The sequence below is a fragment of the Pimephales promelas genome, chromosome 16 (genome assembly GCF_988280905.1).
Source record: "Pimephales promelas chromosome 16, fPimPro1.hap1.1, whole genome shotgun sequence".
Lineage (NCBI taxonomy): Eukaryota > Metazoa > Chordata > Actinopteri > Cypriniformes > Leuciscidae > Pimephales > Pimephales promelas.
This window is the reverse complement of record NC_142784.1, coordinates 15562461-15581853: the sequence shown is the minus strand read 5'-3', so window position 1 is coordinate 15581853 and position 19393 is coordinate 15562461. Positions and strand designations below refer to the sequence as shown.

The 19393-nt window shown below is 39.1% G+C and overlaps 1 protein-coding gene across 16 annotated transcripts in view; it reads right to left on the bottom strand.

The window, feature by feature from the left end:
* Positions 1-17780, bottom strand: part of mecom (MDS1 and EVI1 complex locus) — a 205450-nt gene extending 187670 nt beyond the window's left edge. For 7 of the 16 annotated variants that reach the window (XM_089121067.1, XM_089121070.1, XM_089121079.1 and 4 more), the window contains exon 1: positions 9774-10268. In XM_089121067.1, coding sequence (XP_088977193.1) covers positions 9774-9810 — 37 coding nt within the window. In that variant the 5' untranslated portion in view covers positions 9811-10268. Of the gene's footprint in view, positions 1-9773; positions 10270-17593 lie in introns of those variants that run through there. The other 9 variants (XM_089121075.1, XM_089121068.1, XM_089121071.1 and 6 more) reach the window with 3 other exon arrangements.
* Positions 17781-19393: the final 1613 nt, after the last annotated feature.

Here is a 19393-nt window from a genome sequence, read left to right as displayed (position 1 = left end):
TTTGATTAAAGATTACGAGGGCACATGAATAAATAAAAGACGTGCACAGATAAATTATTTATAATAAATACCTCAACAAAAAAAAGAAGTCCATTTTGATTTGATGGTGACTAACAATCAAAATGGCCATTGAAGTTAGTGAATTGATAAATCATCACAGGCTGATGGGAGCACTTCCTCACCATTGTTAAAATGCACAGCAATGGAGGAAACCTTTCTGCCTATTTGTATTACGGTTTACAATAAACTGGCTTATAAGAGCAAATATTTTATCTATTCTCAAAAAGGTTCAAGTCATTTGTTCATTTATTCAATTAGTTTATCTACAGGTCATATTTGCTCTCATGTCTTAAAAGCAAACTCAAAGGTCATGTATGAACTGAAGAGAGAGCAAAGTAGGCTTATAGAAACAAAGAGTTAAGCACTTTTCAAATGGGATTAGTCTTCCAAACAAAGTTTGAGGTGCCATTAATAGAGCATGTCTGTTATTTTATGGTTTGGGATTGAGTTAGTAAAGAAAAAAAACAGTAATTTGCTCTGTAGATGTAACAGCGGTTTATGAGAAAATTCATCAAATAAATTGTGAATTGAATCAATTTGTGAAAACTTTTCCAGACCTCCCATTGAATAATAGGCACGTACAGTTAAGGCTTTAGTGTGTGTGTGTGTGAGTGTGTGTGTGTGCGTGTGTAATTGACAGAGATGAAAAGGTGTGTTGAAATGTCCTCTTGTCTTTCCTGTTCCTTGACCTTCTCGAACAATATGTGCTTAAACTTCTCACTTGAGTTCATCACAACCGAGAGAGAGAGAGAGAGAGAGAGGGAGAGAGAGGGAGAGAGAGAGAGACCCACACCCTCTGGATATCACACCATGCTGGAACATAAAGATGGGGACTTTCTGAAAAAGAGTGTGTAACAGGCTGTTATCAGGCCACTCACAAAGCAATTGTTGACTAGTTCCTGTTGATGGCTAGAATCCAGACGGGCAAACAGAGAGGAGACCCTTGCCAATAATTACTAACACACACATACAGTACATACATTTGTATTATGAATGGGTTAAGATGGTTGACTAGTCAACTGTTTTTCAGTGTCGCATGAGCCTTTATAAATCATCCAAATATGCTGATTTGATGCTCAAGAAACATTTGTTATTTAAAATATTTTTGTGGAAACCGTGATTAATTTTTTTTAGGATTATTTGAAAAATAGAAAATTCAAAGTAATCTTTTGTACCATTATCAAATATCGACTTTATTCAGTCATTTCTTCTCCTCTATATCAGTCTACCGCGTTCACGAGAGCACCGCGCGTGTCGGAGACTGATACAGAAGAGAAGAAATGACTGAATTGGTGCACAGAAAGTATTCTAGTCACTTCATAAAATTAAGGTTGAACCACTGTGGTCACATGGACTATTTTAACCATGTATTTCCTACCTTTTTGGGCCATCAAAGTGTTAATTATATAGCGATCAGCGGAGCCCCTCCTGAGCCACTGGATTTCATCTTAATTTGTGTTCCGAAGATGAGCGAAGGTCTTACGGGTTTGGAACGTCATGATGGTGAGTCATTAATGACATAATTTTCATTTTTGGCTGAACCAACCCTTTAAACCATCAGAATATTATGTGACCGATCCATAGAACCACACAAAGATCCTACTCAATTCAAACTGTATGGTAGATATAGTATATATGCTAGCATTCTATGCTGAATTCTGTCATCTGTAGACATTTCAGTCATGTAGCCTATTGATTCTCATGCACAGAAAAAGATGAGCGTCAATGTCATGACATTTCATTTACACAAAAGCAAAGCCTTATCCCTGACCTTACCTGAAACTTACTAGTCTTTTCCTGCCTTGCAAGAGCTGGTACTTCCTTCCGGAAATGCAAATGCGGTTAGTAGTACCTGCTACAAGACTGTTGGTCGACATCACAGTTGTATTATTAGCTAATGTACATTGCCAAAAGGTGCTATCTTAATGTTGTCTACCCCCTATAGCCCCTTTCACAGAGCGCGTTGATCCCAGAAAATTGCCAGAACGCCTTCTGTGTGAACGCAAACACGACCAGGGATTGATACCGGCATCGATGCCGGGTTGGGGACCTAGTAACATTGCCGGGATCAGTCCTGGAACGCGCGCTGTGTGAACAAAAAGCCAGGACCAATGCCGTAAGGGGTGTGTCATAGTGATGACGCTCGTGCCATCGCGCGACTCTGTTGCTCTTAGAAGAAAATTTGTGTTCGTCATCAACAAAGAAAGGACGAACAAATGTCTGCAAACTGGAACGAAGCAGAGACCAGGAGCTCCTCACTATCCGCACTGAAGCTGAGATCGTTCACCAGTTTTGTGGAACGGTATGCGCGTGTACATGTTTTCGACGCATACGTTACACATCGCATCCTGACGTCATGTGTCTTTCCGGGATCTTTACGGATTGTGTGTGAACGCACTCACAGATCCCGGCAAATCACTGGCAGTGTGAATGAACCAAAATCAAACAATCCCGGGACAAATGCCGGGTCACATTATCCGTGTATTTTCTGGAATCTCTGTGTGAAAGGGGCTTATAAAACATGTGTGGAACAACAGCAAACCAAGAAAAAGTAAAAAAACAACTGCGAACCCAAGGAGATCCATTAAAAAATAAAAAAATAAAACTCTCGTTTGCACCTCAATAAATGCTGTACAATGCAACCTGAAATACACAGAGACATAAAACAACACAATGCAGGTAACTCTTAGGAATACTGATTCCATCTAAACGCACACAGACAATGGCACAAGGGAGGTGCCCGTCCAACCAACAAGCAGACAAATGAAGTCAACAATACACATGCCCATTAATAAAGTGTGATTTACACACATTCACAGTACAGAAATATGCTTTGTTTCTATTGGGACCGTCTGTAGATAATGACCTCAACCTTGGCACACACCCTTGGCAGACTGTCGGCAGTGCACTGGTGAGCCTTTGTGTGTGTGTTCGTGTATGTGTGTGTTCATATCTTTATCAGAGACAGTTTGACCTTTGGACTGAGGGCAGGGAGAGCTTTACTCATTGTTCTGTGCTGGTACTGGTTTCCCTGTGGTAAACACAACTGTACAGTTCCCAGGCCTCCCAAACCCGCACACACAAACACACAGACACACACACCATTCTCACAATGTCCGTACGGCACCCAGGCTGCGCGTCAGACCCATTCGGACTCTTTCACACACCTACACGCACAAACACATATTAATTCTGTGCAAACATTTAACTCATAGAGGACACACCCCTGAAGACCGCCTGGCACCATAGACTGAATCTGCTAATGACCGACCTGCTTCATCCTGCAGAAAAACACACTATAGGTACTTGTTCATGCTGGTTCAGGCTGATCTCCACTTAATCTATAGAGCTGTAAGGACGTAAACGCTATATTGACCTTCCACTGGTTCTGTAGGAGGCCTTCAGATGAACATTTGTGCTCTACACTATTCTGGTATTCTTTCCTTAATTGTAAAACTTAGGGTTAACCGTAAGTATTAAACTTCAGCATGCAACTTGATCAAATTTTGTCTTTTCACATTGCTTTGAACCCAGGTTCTCTTGTCTTTTTAAACTCTGCTTTTACCCGTGTAATTTAGAATTTAAACACTTGAACTTTTGACCCTGGATTATGAAAACCTGTTCTGCAGGTTCAGCACTGCTGTTCCAAACGGTATACAGTATGAAACCATGCAGTGGCCAGTCCTTTAGTACCAAACACCCAATCATAAACTGAACAGCACTTGTCTCATTAAACATTCATGAGCATTGTAAGGTCAAATAACTTTGTCTTTTTCAGCGTTTGAGGGAAATCAAAATGACAAATCAGAATGAGTTAATTGAAGTCTATTTAAATGAGTAGTTCACTTTAAAAAAAAAAAAACATTTGCTGATAATTTACTCACCCCCATGTCATCCAAGATATCCATGTCATTCTTTCATCAGTCAAAAAGAAATTAAGGTTTTTGATAAAAACATTCCAGGATTTTTCTCCATATGGACTTCACTGGTAACCAAACGGTTCAAGGTCCTAAAGACGCTTTCAGTACAAACTGCAAACTGTTCAAAGGGCTTTAAATGATTCCAGACGATGAATAAGGGTATTATCAAACGAAACGATCACTCATTTAAAAAAAAAAAAAAACAAAGTTTAAGTTTTATGAGCTCAAATGCTCACCTTGCTCTGTTCTGTGATGCTCGTTCGTGATTTTGCAGTTTGCACTGAAACTGTCTTTTGGACCTTGAACCGTTTGGTTCCAATTGAAGTCCATTATATCCTGGAATGTTTTCATCAAAAACCTTAATTTCTTTTTGACTGAAGAAAGAATAACATGGACATCTTGGATGACATGGGGGTGAGTAAATGATGCATGTATTCTCTATGCATTCTCCTGAAGCCTCAAGAGAATGATGGGAGATGTGGTTTTCTCTAACATCCCTCTCTCCACGAAACTTGCATGTTTTAACTCTTAACTGCTGATCTTCAAATAAAGCAGTAATCCCAACTAAACCTTAATTAATGACCAATTCCTTAATTTGCTTCAGCCACAATTCTCTAATTAAACACCCCCAAACTCAGAACAAAGGGCAGCAAATATAATACTTAGTTTCTTGCCGGTAATTATGACATTGTGGCGGCATTCATGTGCATGTTCACTCATCTCTGATCATTTCTGACATAAGGCAGAGACTTGGATGTTGGCTGACTTATTTTTGAAAATTTAAAAATGTAGTTTTTAAATACTTTGAGGGAAGTCATTTTACATACTAATGAATGGCTAATAAACTTGAATTGAAATCTAAATATTGTCTACATTAAAAAAAAGAAATATAATGATTTAGTCTTCAGATATTATGAAGAATTTTAGAGTTGTAGGTGAACCCCTTATATAATAGTGAACAGATCTATTATAGACTTGAATAATCCAGCCTCTACAAGTAAAGATGAGTCAAGACCAGTCAAACAGTGACATCTGATGGTTTCGGGGGTGTTGGCTTGACAGTGACTTATTACTCGACTGGCCTGATGCGGTTCATGCTGACTTCAGTCAAGGCTGAGCTTAGACTGATTCAGGACCTGTCGCTCGGGGATAAAAAAAGTGACTGGACGTACTGAACAACAACCCCCATAATTCCCTGTGGGACACAAACGACATAGCCATCAGTCACACCAATCAAATCTCCAAATAAACATCCATATGACCTGACCCCTGACCAATCAGAGCACAAGATAAATAAACTGCTGACCCGGCCATTTCAATTCACTCTCGGCAGACACAGACACTCGTTGAGTCATTAGGGAGGGAGAGAGCGTGGAAGAAAGAAAGAAAGAAAGTAGTGGTATTATAAGGGTGTTGATGGATGAGGGTGACTGTGTTATTGTCACCTACATCCAGTCCTTCCTTTCCTAACACATACAAGGAAATCACTTCTTACGTTGGCGTCTATGGGACACTCTGACGCACGATTCAAAGAATCATCATATACATCATGTAATTATCTCCTTCTCCATCTCACCTCCTCCTGTTTTCTCTCAGATGAAATCTCACACAAACAGACAAGAGGACAATTTCCCAGGACATAAGCAGACCTCTCGGCTAAGCCCAGTAGCTTCTGGCTAATCAATCAATCCTTTGAAAACATGTGATCAATCATGATCAAAACCCACAGTGGCCTGCAACTCTCTCCGTCTTACGCAGATGCACACACTCAATGCCTGGGAACGCCTTGTTTCACACTGACCCCATCACGGCTCACCGTTTTACTCCTGATTAACTCATCGGTCACATTGACTTTGTCTCTAAAAACAAAACTCTTCGGTTTTAAACTCTCTGATCTTTTCAGAGTGGACATGCATGCAGGTTCGAGGCACAGGAATTCTCAGAGGGAAAGCATCACAATCCCAGGAACTCAACTAAAAACTTTGTAGGCTATATCATGCCAGGGGTGAGAGAGAGAAAAGTAAATATTTACTCAAGAGGTAAAAATTGAGACGTTAACATTGTAGACTTCCACAGTCTGAAAAGTGAAGACAATATAATCACTTTTTCTTGTGTTCTTCCGTCCCCAATGAGTCTGAAAAGTGTGTTTGGGGTAGACACGGCTTAAGTTTCAGACAACGAACGAGCGTTTAATACGGTTCGCGCTCACCTTTTTAAATAGCCCTATCCGTTCACCCAGTCCTGAATAGGCTCTATAATGAGCCAGGGGGCGTCGGACGCGGGACGCAACAGCACGGCCCATTGCACAATGCGGAATCTAACGCGCGCCCGTGTCTGTGAACAAGCGGACTGTGGTCGCGCGCTGACAGGCGGAGAGAATGCTCGCGCGCAGGGCTTATTCTCACGCGCTTCACTCACGCGGAATGTCACATTGTTACATTTGGAGCTCGGTCCTTTTTTTCCTCTCTCTCTCTTCTCAGCGTCGAGTTGATTTTCCGTTGTTTGGACACTTTCACGGTGAAGTGAGTCACATCAAAGTCAAAACAAAAGTCGTGGCGTGAAACTGATGGAGCTGTCGAAGACGCTGAATGGGACAAAGGGACAATCAAAAGTCTTGCTGAACATGTGCAGCTTATCAAATGCAGTTATCATCAAACTAGAAATCAGATCGTTAGTATACGGAAAATGCATTTGAATTTATCTTAAATTCGGTCATTTCACAGACACCTGAGACGATGAACGGTTGGTCTTAGAAACCTAAACACGACTGATGATATTACTAAAAGGTTTTTATCTTCACGATCTTAAATATCAACAGTTTTATTCTTCACAGAGCATGGAGTTGTTGATGTAAAGCTACTCATGCCTATATTATGAACTTGAATACAAATCATTCGTTAGCTACTATATTATGCATAGCCTATTTCTGATCTTTCCCCTCACAAAAAGCCTATTATTGTAAATAAGTAGCCATAGGCTCAACACATATAGAACTTTACTTTATAGATTGCAACCAATTATTTTATATTTTATAAATGTATTTACACTTAGGCTACATATTGCAAAATTTGCACTGAACCACATTCATTGCTGCATACAGCAGTCTCTAGGCCTTTATAATGGTTTTATACCTCAATTTTTGCACTTCTGGTTAGATGCTAGATATATCATTGCCTTGTACTCAGCACAAAAAAGTATAAACAATGAACAAGGATATTATCCACAATGAGATAACACGATGTGTCTGACATACATTTAAAGTGTATGAATGCTGCTAGACAATTAAAAATGCAATTAAAAGTGTCAAGATCCGTCAGAAATGTCATTTCAACTGACAGCACGGTCTGTTTTCTAGCAGGTCAAGGTTATTATTCTTATTCGTGAAGTGTAATTTTACCCCATTCATAGAAAACCTGCAACACCATGCTGAGGGATATAGGACACTTGGCACGGCGTGTTAAAACATTATGGACATTTTAAGACTGTTGGCCTTGCAGGTGAAATGTCCGGCACCGCTGGCCAAATCCACAAAACATGTAGTGCACACACACCAGCTAAACGACCGATTTTTATTACCTTTCCAGCACTCACACACATCAGTGCGAGCGCGTGCAACCAGAATGATGTGCGGTGAGCGCGCGCGCACATAGGCCACACGGAGAGAAGATTACTTTTTTTCCTCTTCCCCCCTTCAAGGAAACCGAGTCCGCAGATAGTCAGACTAACGCTGAACGCGCTTTTACCGACAGACGGGCCCCGTTATGAGGAGTCTGGGAATTTAAATATTCAATGTTGACATAGTGCAGGACTGGCGCTAGGCCAGAGAGGCCATAGTCTCGCGGGACGCGCGCGGTCCAGAACATTCTCTCCCTTTCACTTAATAGGTAGAAATCTTCTTCTTACATCTTGGGTAAATAATAATCTTTAAATACATCCCCTGACAGTTATCTCGATATTCTCAGATAGTAGCCTAAATAACGATGCAGGAGCTTCGAGAGGGTGGGAAAGTCTGCAAAAATATTGGAGGATATCTTACTCTCAACTTGAATTTTAACCAAACCTTGGGCCGGCGTATAACAGTATATAGGCTATATATCCTCTCTATAATAAAACTAAAATTTTAAAATATCACTATAGTAAATGTAGCTACGTGTTCAAAAGTAGGCCTACATAGATTGTATAGCTGGTTTGTTGATTTTCAGTAGCCATCAATAATTTGATAAGAGGACAAAATAGCCGTTTTCTACAGAAAAAGCATATAATAGTGGAGTTGTGATAGTCATGGTGATTTATTAAATGACGTCAATATCAATGACAGCCTATATAAATAGGCTATGAGGGGAAAAAAGGTAAGAGTTAGTTTTAAAACCTCTCTCGAATAATAATTCCTTACACTTGTGGCAATCTTAAAGAAAGCGATGAGTTACCCTACCTGCAGCAACGGGAAAATAAAATACAAAAGTGAAATTGCGTTGTTCTGGGCATGGATGCGTGTGGACGAGAGAGCGCGTGTGCACGTGAGCTTGTTTGACAAGTTGCTGTAGTGCGCAGAAAAAACCCTCTCACTGTACAATGGCAGGGCATAGGGCTCGAGAGGTAGTTTATTGGACGGATAAGACCCGCACGACCCCTGTTTCTGTCCAGACGGAGCGCGCGCAGTGTCTAGCCCATCACGGTGCTGTCGACAGGAAAGGAAACAATAATTCAACAGCAAAATGATCATTTACTTTGTTTTCACTGCCTCCTTTGTTAACTTCACACATACAGACAACATTAAAGTTGTTGACCAGCTGTCGCTATCTAACCTATTCTTTAAAAATAAATTAATTGAATCAAGTGCATTCAACTTTCAAAAACAAGACTTTTACCTCTGCTCCGACAGCAAAAAAAGAAAAAAGAAAATTGGTCAAATCAGCAGTTAGCAGCCTACTGCGCGCGAGGGGGCCGAATTATTCACAGACCTGAGCGAAATACATTCGTTCCGAATAAATCCAATGAGGAGGGGAACAACGTCCCACTAACTACTTGATGTTCAGTTGCGGCGTTTGAGCTTGTGTTGTGGCGTGGCATTGAACGTCAACTCAAACAAGCGCCTAAGGCAACCCGTAATCAAAAGCTAAGATTACAGTCGACCGTTTAGAGAGCCATAACAAACAAAAACATTTCTCCGGGCTCTTCATACCGGAACAAAAAAATCATAACGGGATTTGATCACTTGTTGCACAACCAGTTTGAACGATATACACAGGGGGGGAAACAGGGTAGGATATTAATTCTACAAATCAAAATGCTTCAAAGCGCTTTTCTTTAGCATATATTTACATCTTTGTGTTGCGTGCATGCTGTAGCCTAACATCAGCTGAAAGCTACCTGTTTGCATTTAAAAGCGTGCCTCCGCAGCTGGCTTTCTGTTGTCGACAAGAATGCGAGGCTAAGCTTTCAAAGTCGCGGCTGGAAATTGATGTGACCGGAGCAGCAGAAGCTTGCACGGACGGTGCTGTTTTATCGAACACCGGGGCGCTCGGGGCTTGAATAGAGAGAGCGATTACAGCATGCGAAAGTTAAAAAGTTTGTGCGGCACGCGCAACTTCTATGCCAGTTCCGATTCTAGGTTTAAAATGTCCGAGCGCGCGTGCGACGGTTCGCGTTTAGCTTATCTAACAAACTTACTAACAACTGAAACCGTTGGGGTCTGCTGACTGTAACTGTTTAGAGGCTAAAATGTTTCCATGTATCATACACATGGACAAGATGGCAGTTTGAAAAGGGCTAAATAAGAGATGTTGCACCTACCAGTGGTCAGTTTCCTTGCCCTGCCTTTGGACCTCATGATGCCAGTCTTTCGGCGTGGGTTTGTCGGATTTTTTCTCGAATCTTTTCCCCTTTTCCTCTGTGATTCTCAATCCCAGACGCACTATCTCTCCAGCATTGTCAGTTTGGACACCTTCGCACATGCGCACACCCCCGAGCTGCCAGCATCGTCAAAAAGTTTGGAACGATTCATCACCCCGAGTATTACAGATCTTGTCAGATTGCAATAGCCAGCGAGATCCCTCTCGTGTCAGATCTTCAGAGATCAGTGGGCGCGGGACGGAGCGATTCGCGACCTCCGGGTGCACGAGGAACCGGAGACATTAATTATAATGAAGCAGTCTCGAGCGTCCAAGGCGCCCGGTCTTTTGTGTTTTAAATGAAGACGCATTAATCACTGTTCGGGTAAATGACTATTGTAAAACGTTTTCATTAAACGTTTTATGTTGTTTAATTGAGATTTGACCATCGTTGTGAATTTATGATAAACTTTTACTTCTCGCCCCCTCCCTCAGCCATACAGGCGCGTGGGCAGTCGGTACCGAGGGCTGCCCGTTGAATAGTTTTGTTTTTTTTTTTTCTTTCTTGCATGCGGCACTGACAATTATTAATCTGTGAAGTTGGCCTTGCTCTTCATGATTTCCTATCGGTTATCGACCAACTATATTCATACGGGACCTATAATCAATTATTTTCCGGTGTGCAAAATATTAGGTTGATAACTGGATTTTGAGTGATTTTAGGTTACAAGTTAAGTCTGCCTATATATTCTAAACGTAGACCATTTTTGTTAATGTGTAACGGAAATTGATCTCTGATGACGCTTCTTTTCTCGATGTCCAGCAATACTCAAATTAAAAACATTTGATACGAAAGGCATTTTGTGATGTTGATATATGATCCTGAATAACGAATAAATCAGCATTATAGTATCTAATTTATTTAATTTTATTTGGCATTTATTACTAGTTTTTCACGACGGGTGAAAATTTTGTAAACTCTTGGGTCATTAAGTTAATTGTCCATTAATTAGAAGCGCGTGACATCATGTTGACCTTGCCCGTGAACCTTTAAAAGGGTCGCTTTCCTCTCACTGGCGGTATTGATTGCTAAGTATTTCTAAAACGGATCCAATTAATCTGACATCACTCTGCATAAAAATGAGTGGTGCAGAACAAACATCAGCTGCCGTCCACGCCCCTCTGACCAGAACTAGCCAACAGTAAATGAGAGAAAATAGGGGAAATTCTTCAAATAACAAAAACGGTCAATATTACAATTCAGTATTTTGCCAAATTACAGTTCACCATTATCATAAATTTATTTGATTATGTATTTATTTGCCACAGTCTGTAATTTAAATTCAGCAAAAATGCAAGAAGGCTGATCTTGCAAATCAAAAGGAATATGCACTATAATGTTCTTTAATTTACATAAACGGCTTCTAAACTGTTGTGAGGTATTTGGAAACAAAGTCTGCTAAGAAAACCGAATTAACATAAGTCTTCAATTGTAGCAAATAAATAAAATATGAAAGTGAGAAACTCAATGCAACTTCTCTCGATGTCAAACAAACAGAGGGAGAGAGACAGAGAGAAGGAATGGGTTTGCTGTCGATAGTCCTGTTTTGGTTTTCCCACTTTGTCCTTATTTTTTTCACAGTAGCCTACATATTTTATTGTGATACTCTGACCCCGTCGGCCAGAGATGGCTGGCGCACTGGTGTGAAGATCAGTCAAGACCCCGTGGGCTGTAATTATTGAAAATTAATTGAGGCCAGAGCCCTTTTGGAAACGCGGCTAAATTATTAGCTTGTCGTCGGGTTTAAATCCAGGACCCCATCAAAAAGAGAGGATACAGTTTACCTTCGTTGATTAATACTCCAACCTAATTAAAGGTTTGCCCTCTTCTGTCGTTTGATGTACGGCACACAGAGGTCGTTGAAGAGAGTCGGTGATGTTAAAAAGGGAAGGGAAGGGTTAAAATAAAAACATAATTTGTAAAGTCGGGTGCTCTCGCGCCAGACTGAAAGTGAAATGGGAGCCGCGGGCACAAGGAAATTACCGCGCGCCCGCGTGACCTTTGCGCGAGGTAATCAATCAAGTGATCAACAGGGATATTTATCAATGCTACATCCTGTCGGCTGCCCCTCAAACTCCAAATCAAAACAGTCGAGATGTTGGAGCGTGTGAAATAGGGAATTATTTTATAGCCTATAATGTTTGTGATTATAATAGAGTGGTCATCAAAGTAGCCTATACTGGCTTCTAAAAATGATTTTATACTTTAAAACTAACCAAACACCAAAGAAAAAAAACTAAAAATAAGACTAATTAAAACTTGCAATTTTAATATATTTTAATAGGTATATAACTCAAAGAGGTGCAAGAAAAAAAAGGAAAAGAAAAAAAAATGATGCAGAGAAAAAAAATGCTGAGCACTGTCAGAAGGGTACGAATTATATTAATCCAGTTTTTACGAGAGTAAAAACCCGTTCACCCCAGTCATTTCATTAATATAATTATATTGGCATTACTTATCGGGATTATTTAACTCGGCGAAGTCATAATGCTTGGTTTGGCATAAAATATTACGGGGGGAAATAGCATCCAGGCAGCAGGAGGAAGAAAAGCCAGCAGCCCCAGCGCGCACTGCCCCTCCGAGGAGGCGCGCGTAACGGGAGCCCGAGCGAGCGCGAGCGCATTCTTCACATCCGTGTGTAGACTCCCTCTCCGCTCCAAACAAGCGGAAACATTCCCAAACCACAGGCTTCACGGCACTGGGAGAGGGGGTAGACCAGGCTCCAGCAAACATTTCGATGTTTATTATTTATTTATTTTTCTACTTTAATGCTATGCACACTTTGCATTGGTTGTGCAGTCTCGCCCACATCAAGCCCATCTATAAATAGGCCACTTTTTTAATTAATATAGCCTACGTTTAATTTGTAGTTTGAAACACTTCAGTTACCACATACGTTAGTTAGTAGCCTAAGTGTAGTCGCCCAACCCACTGCGCAAAGCGGTAACCATGCACTGTAATAATAATAATAATATGATCAATAAATTACGACAACATGTGTTTTTGCGTTGATTTAAATCATTAAAATATGATGAAAATACTTTTAGAAGTCCTACAAGACTCAACTCATTTTAACGCCAGTTGAATCTAATTTGTTTAAGTTGAAATGGCTTAAACATCCAAGTTGATTGTAGCCAACTTAAAATTTAAGGCAGAAAAAAATGTTTTTGCATGCAGCTACAATAACACTTAGTTATAATCGTCATCGGACGGTCAATGACATTATCATTAAAAAAAACACAGCATGTCATAATTTATTCTTACAAATAGCCTATCAGAACATTTGCGTGTAGTTCCAGTAATAGAGGCGCCAAAAGACAACTTGCTGTGCGCGAGACGAACCACAACAGATTGCGATGAAGATTTCCTATTGAAACTCCTTTACAAATGTGGATCCCCTGCAAGTTACTGAATAATTCGCATACTGTAGAAAATATAGGGCTTTCCACATCTGCGGTGTGGCTTCAAGTCCAACAGCAACAATGTGTGATTACTGTGAAATCAATGGCGATTGAAAAAGGCTTTAATAAAACAACGTTAATAACGTCACGTCAAGCATAAATGGTTTTAAAAGTATACCGCGTGAACAAGAAAATTTATGACAATGGCAAATAACAGGGGAAAGCTGATCCGATTGAATGGCATTAACTAACTTCCAAGAATGCCAAACGATATATGTCATTGAGTAGCAACTTTTCATCCCATCCCTATTCAACAGCAACTGCAATATTATGATTTAGCATATTTTTATTTTTATTTTGAAGGTAATAAAAACCGTTGATAGTCAAGACAATTGTTATTACAAAGCAGGAAAAGTAGCAGATTTTCTAGAAACAGGCTGGATATGGTATGCTCACGGACGTGAGTAAAACGAGGCCCAAGCCACAGACGCTGATCGTTGGGCAACAGTGAAAAAACTCTCATTAAACTCCTCTGTGGGGAAAGACATTGTGCTGATCTAGCATGTCTGTTCGTCAGTCATAAAAATCCATCGCTATACCATAATAAATCTGATTCATTCATATGTTGTGTATCGCTTCTTTTGAGTAAAAGGGTATTTAGTAATTGAAGTGCTTGTTGCACAAGCCAAGTTTGTATTTTATGCCCACGCTACACTAGACCGAGCGCGCGCTCGCGAGAAATTGAAGGCTGAAAGAGCTCGTGCAGTCAGAGAATTTCAATTCCTTTATCTCTTGTTGTAAAGAAAAATAAAAACTATTAGACAACCAGTAATTATTTAAATATTAGTCTAATTATACATTAATTTAAATGTGCATTTTGAAATATTTTTGTATTGTTGTAATAGACCGTGCAAGATGTTGAGGATATTAATAAATCATTCTATAAACAGTTAGACTAAATCGATCAACTATATAGAAGTTACTGTTTTAATAAACAGAAACAAAAGAATCAGAATCATTCGGATACAGGATAAAGAAAATCATAACAGCATGGAATGAAGAATAGTATTTTTTTCTTAAACGTTTTACGGCAACACGTGTTGACCATTAGCCCGTTTTAATAAACGAAATGGTTCAGTGCATCAAGATTCTGCAGAGAAGTGCTTTGCATTCTCATTTCCAAAAGCGATTAGAGAGTTTTTGGGACTAAACATTTACCACAGAATTCCTAAGGTGCATTGTCCTATTATGCAATGAGTGAGTTTAACTACACAACTCCTTTAAACTTGTGGATATAGAGATACACGAATGGAGTTCTACTGCCATCTAGTGACAGAAATAGACACAGTGTAATGCACATAATTTTAGATGCACACAAAGCATTTGGCTTTTTAATGTTTCATAATTGTTATAAGAACTGTGTATGCTCTTTATAAGCGTTGAAAGAGAAATCTCTGGATCTGCATGAGTGGTGAAAACTGTTGCATCCCAAGCCCGACTGACACTCGTTTGATTGACATCGATTGGAGGAGAGCGGCCTGCTTGCAGCAACCCTTCCCGGCAACTGACTATCAACAAGGATTACGATGCGCTCTCGAGACGATCTGTGGACGCATTTATGGCCCTGAGAGCGGCCTCGCCAGCTTTATAGGCAATCCTTTATCCTAAAGCACATAAACATCGTGCTCATCCATTCCCACGGGCTCCAGCGTGAAGAGTCTTGACCAGTAATCAATCGGGACAGTCAAACAGAATTATTTATCCCCAATTCCAGTAAAAATGGACAGTTCAGATGCGCGGCACTTCCCGGTTGTGTCTTTCTTTCTAAGAACAAGTTAAGACAAATGTAGGGAATAAATTCACTTGTCAAAATTAATCAACGCTTTCTCAAAGTAGTTACACCAACTTCATGTCCACTTCAACATCCTCAAATCCGTGATGATGGGGGGGGGGGGGGGGGGTTCACTTTAAAAATTAAAGGAGTAGTTCACTTTAAAAAAAAACTTTTGCAGAAATTTACTTACCCCCATGTCATCCAAGATGTCCATGTCTTTCTTTCTTCAGTCGAAAAGAAATTAAGGTTTTTGATAAACACATTCCAGTATTTTATCCATATAATGGACTTCATTGGGAACCAAACGGTTCAAGGTCCAAATGAGAGTTTCAGTGCAGCTTCAAAGGGCTTTAAACGACACCAGACGATGGATAAGTACTTTCTTCTGTCAGCCAAACACAATCGGAGTTATATTATAAAATATCCTGGCTCTTCCAAGCTTTGTAACGGGAGTGAATACTAACTTCTTTTTTTTTTTTTGTCTTTTGCAAAAAGTGCATCCACCCATCATAAAAGTAATTCATATGGCTCCAATATCCATATTTAGAACTTTTTATAATCACTTGCTTCCGGTAATGGCCGTACGCGAGTCTAGTTCTGGCTGAAGAGTGACCTCTGACCCGACGTATGACGCATTGATGAACGCGGAGGCGCAGTTAACGGTATAAACGGCGCAGTAACGGCGCAGTTAACGGAGCAAATAACGGTCATGGATTAGAAATCTAAGATGAGAATTTCTATAGAGAAATATCGCAGAAGCTTGAGTTGGTTGTCCAGCTCTGTTTGTTTAAAGCATGAGAGCCATCAAGGATTACGCTACGCCCACATCCTACGTCATGCATGAGGTCAGAGGTCAAGGTACCGAAAGCAAGTGATTATAGTTTATAAACTTATATGAATATTGTTCTTTATTAACCCCCTTGGGGCTGTATAAATTACTTTTATATTACTTGATGGATGGGTGAGGCAAAAAAAATAAAAATAAAAATAAATATTTAACTCCCATTATAAAGCTTGGAAGACCCAGGATATTAATATACCTTAGATTTTGTTTGGCTGAAAGAAGAAAGTCATACACACCTAGGTTGGTTTGAGGGTGAGGAAATTATGTGATTATTTCATTTTAATTTATTTTGGGATGAACTAACCATTTAAAAGCTAATAGCAGGTGGAAAAAATAGCTTTCAAAAAATATGCATAAAAGTTCAATTGATATTAAAATCCTAAAGAACTCACTTCTAATTTTACAAAACTCACTTCTAATTTTCAAGTTTCAAAATCAAGATAACTGCAATAATACAATTGTATTAAGGAACATGCCTAAATGCACTTCACATTTTGAGCATGTATAGCAAGGGTATGTTGTTAATGGCATGCTTTTCTGCACTGTTTTTCTACTTTAATGTCTACTTAACTTTACTACTTGTTTTTCTACGTAAATGTGCACTGACCTTCTTTTCTCAGCTATTGCAAGGTTTTGCCATAAACAAATCATTTACAATGTCTTTTTTTTTTTTTTGATAAAACTACTGAATCTTGAGTTGCATACAGTTACAAGTTAACTACTGTCACATAGCCTAATCGGCTAACGGTGAATGTCTTCAGGTCACTTAGAAAGGTTCAATGTTTGAAATAGCACACACTATAATTCCTTGCATGCTCATATAGATAGACAGAGCAAAAAAAAAAAAAAATGACGTCATACACGCACAGCTCAGTTCCCGTAGTGTAGTGGTTATCACGTTCGCCTAACACGCGAAAGGTTTTCGGTTCGAAACCGGGCGGGAACATGCTTAACTTTTGTGTTTGTTATATCACTACTCTATGTTAGTGATACAACAGGACTGACTGCTGACAACTTCATACAACAAACACTCCTAATATGAACGTACAGCCCACTGACCATAAATGGAAATGAGTAACATTATAAATCCAACTAACAAGTTTAATAAGCTGTTTGGTTATTGTCAACGGTGGAGGGGAAATGCAGGCCATTTCAACAGGGGTATTCAAGAAACTCTACAACAACGTAACTACGTTCCATGTAAGGTTAAAACAGAAAGTTGCAGTAACTGGCTTTAGTCACTGGATGGCGACAACACCTCACGACTCAAGCGAGCATTTACTCAGCTTTTGTGGCATTCTCAGGCCTAACATTAGGCTTAATCATTGTTCACGTTTCTACATTAAACAATTTAATGTTCTGTGTAACTAAATAACACAATCCCGTTATGATTGACTAGTACATTTTGAACTATTTTTTTAATCTAAATGTTGGTCTTTTTTTCAAACGAACAGTAACACTTTTCTGGGCCATGAACTCTGCTAAACAATTTGTTAATACAATAGGAAAATTACATCTTGAAACATCATTGTTCTTTTTAAGTACATACAATGACTACAGCCAAACAACAACCAAAAACAGCATCTAATAAAACAGTTAGCAAACCACGCCGTGAGAATTCATCGACTTAACGCTAACTTACCTCAGTTAGTTATAGTTAGAAGAAATGTCAGGTTGGAACATAAGTTAGTCGACGATATAAATTCCTGGTTTCAGTCATTGGGAATATTACATTTAACTTAGTATCTGGATCGTAAACACCACAACCTCAGTCAAAGTTGCAGTCTCTAGACTAAAATCCTCACTAACCCAAACCATGTTTACCTCATCATTGCGCAATGCGCATGCGCATTATTCGTGACTTATTTGTCGAATCGGTTCTTTCGAATAGTTTGGTAATTTTTTATTATTAGGCTATACATAAGCAACAATACAAATAATTAAGGCTAAAGCAGATACAGACGTTTTTCCAGGGTAAAAGGTAAAACAATAGCAATGTAATTAATTTAGCCTGCCCACACCTTATGGTGACACAAATGATAGGCCTATTTGTTGTTGCTTTGAATAATTTCCATATACTTGTCTAGAATCAACTTTAGGAAAGTTTTTAGGCATATGAAATTTAGCAATCAGGAAACATAAATTAATATGTTAATATATTCTCTTTAGTTTTGAAGTCAGAGAAAACATCTGTACAATAGAAAGAGAAGTCACTTACAAAATAAACTGAAATTTATCTAGTTATGGTCAAATCTAGCAGTGAATTATATTTTTCTTCCAGAAGCCTGACAAAAAGTGCAATTTATTTCAGTATAAAGGATTAGTTGGGTTACTTTATTGGTTTAAAAAAAATAAAAAATAAAAATTGAGGCAAGGACAAGGACGACGTTTCCAAGGTATATAGACTGCTCTCTACAATATTATTCTGGTATTATGAAATGACTCTTTATTATTTATCTCTGGAAGACAATTTTACAGTTATTTTGTTGCAGAATCGGGTAATATTGAGTTGTTGACTTTGTTGAACTGTTCAGAATGATTCAATCGGACTCGTCTAATAATTAATTAAACGCTTACTGTCTATGGTCGTTCTGGTTCAGACCGATTTTGTGAACCGCAAACTGATTCATTAAAACCAGTCGACTCAACATCAATTCGTTCATTCGCTATTTGATCTGACAAACGACTATCTTCCTCACTAACTTACTGACACAGCAACTTTATGACTGATTTGTTGCCTTATTTCCCTTTACCCATCTTTTACTAACGCCCAAGTGTACCCTCTTCACCCCTTCCGCTGAGAGAAAAGGTAAGGAAAGGAAGGACTGGGAGAAGTTCCGTTGCCATGGCAACCACAGCTGCAAAGCGTGCAGGTTTTCCTTCATAGAATCTGATTGTATCAGTAACAGCGTCATAACCTGACATTATCGTCATCGTACCCTTCTGAGCCAAGCATAAATAAAAAATTAAAATATGGAGCTGCACTTAAAGCTATACTTTACTTTTTACTTACCTTCCACCTACTTTAATTTACCATGGTTTCAGTTTAAAAAACAAACAAATAGGCTATACGTTTATATTCTTATCTACATAAACTAATTTTCATTATCTACTGCCATCTCATTAATAGTTACTAAATGTGTTCAGGCAGCAATAATTCATAATAATTATAGAATCTAAATGAACATTGATCTAACCATGCTATGATGGGCTATGGTTGCTACTGTCTGTGCTTTTGGATTAAATACCATGTTAAAATTAACTAGCCTACTATTGAACATAATTCAGTCTTTTGATGAATAGAGTTTCCCTTTGAGATGCTTGTCAAAATTTAGTAGCTGCACAGTCCATAAATTAATAATTTGGGTGACAAGCTTTATTGGTTTAAAAGATTTTCTATACACATTATGCTAAAGTAATGTCAATATCCTTAGGGCCCAAT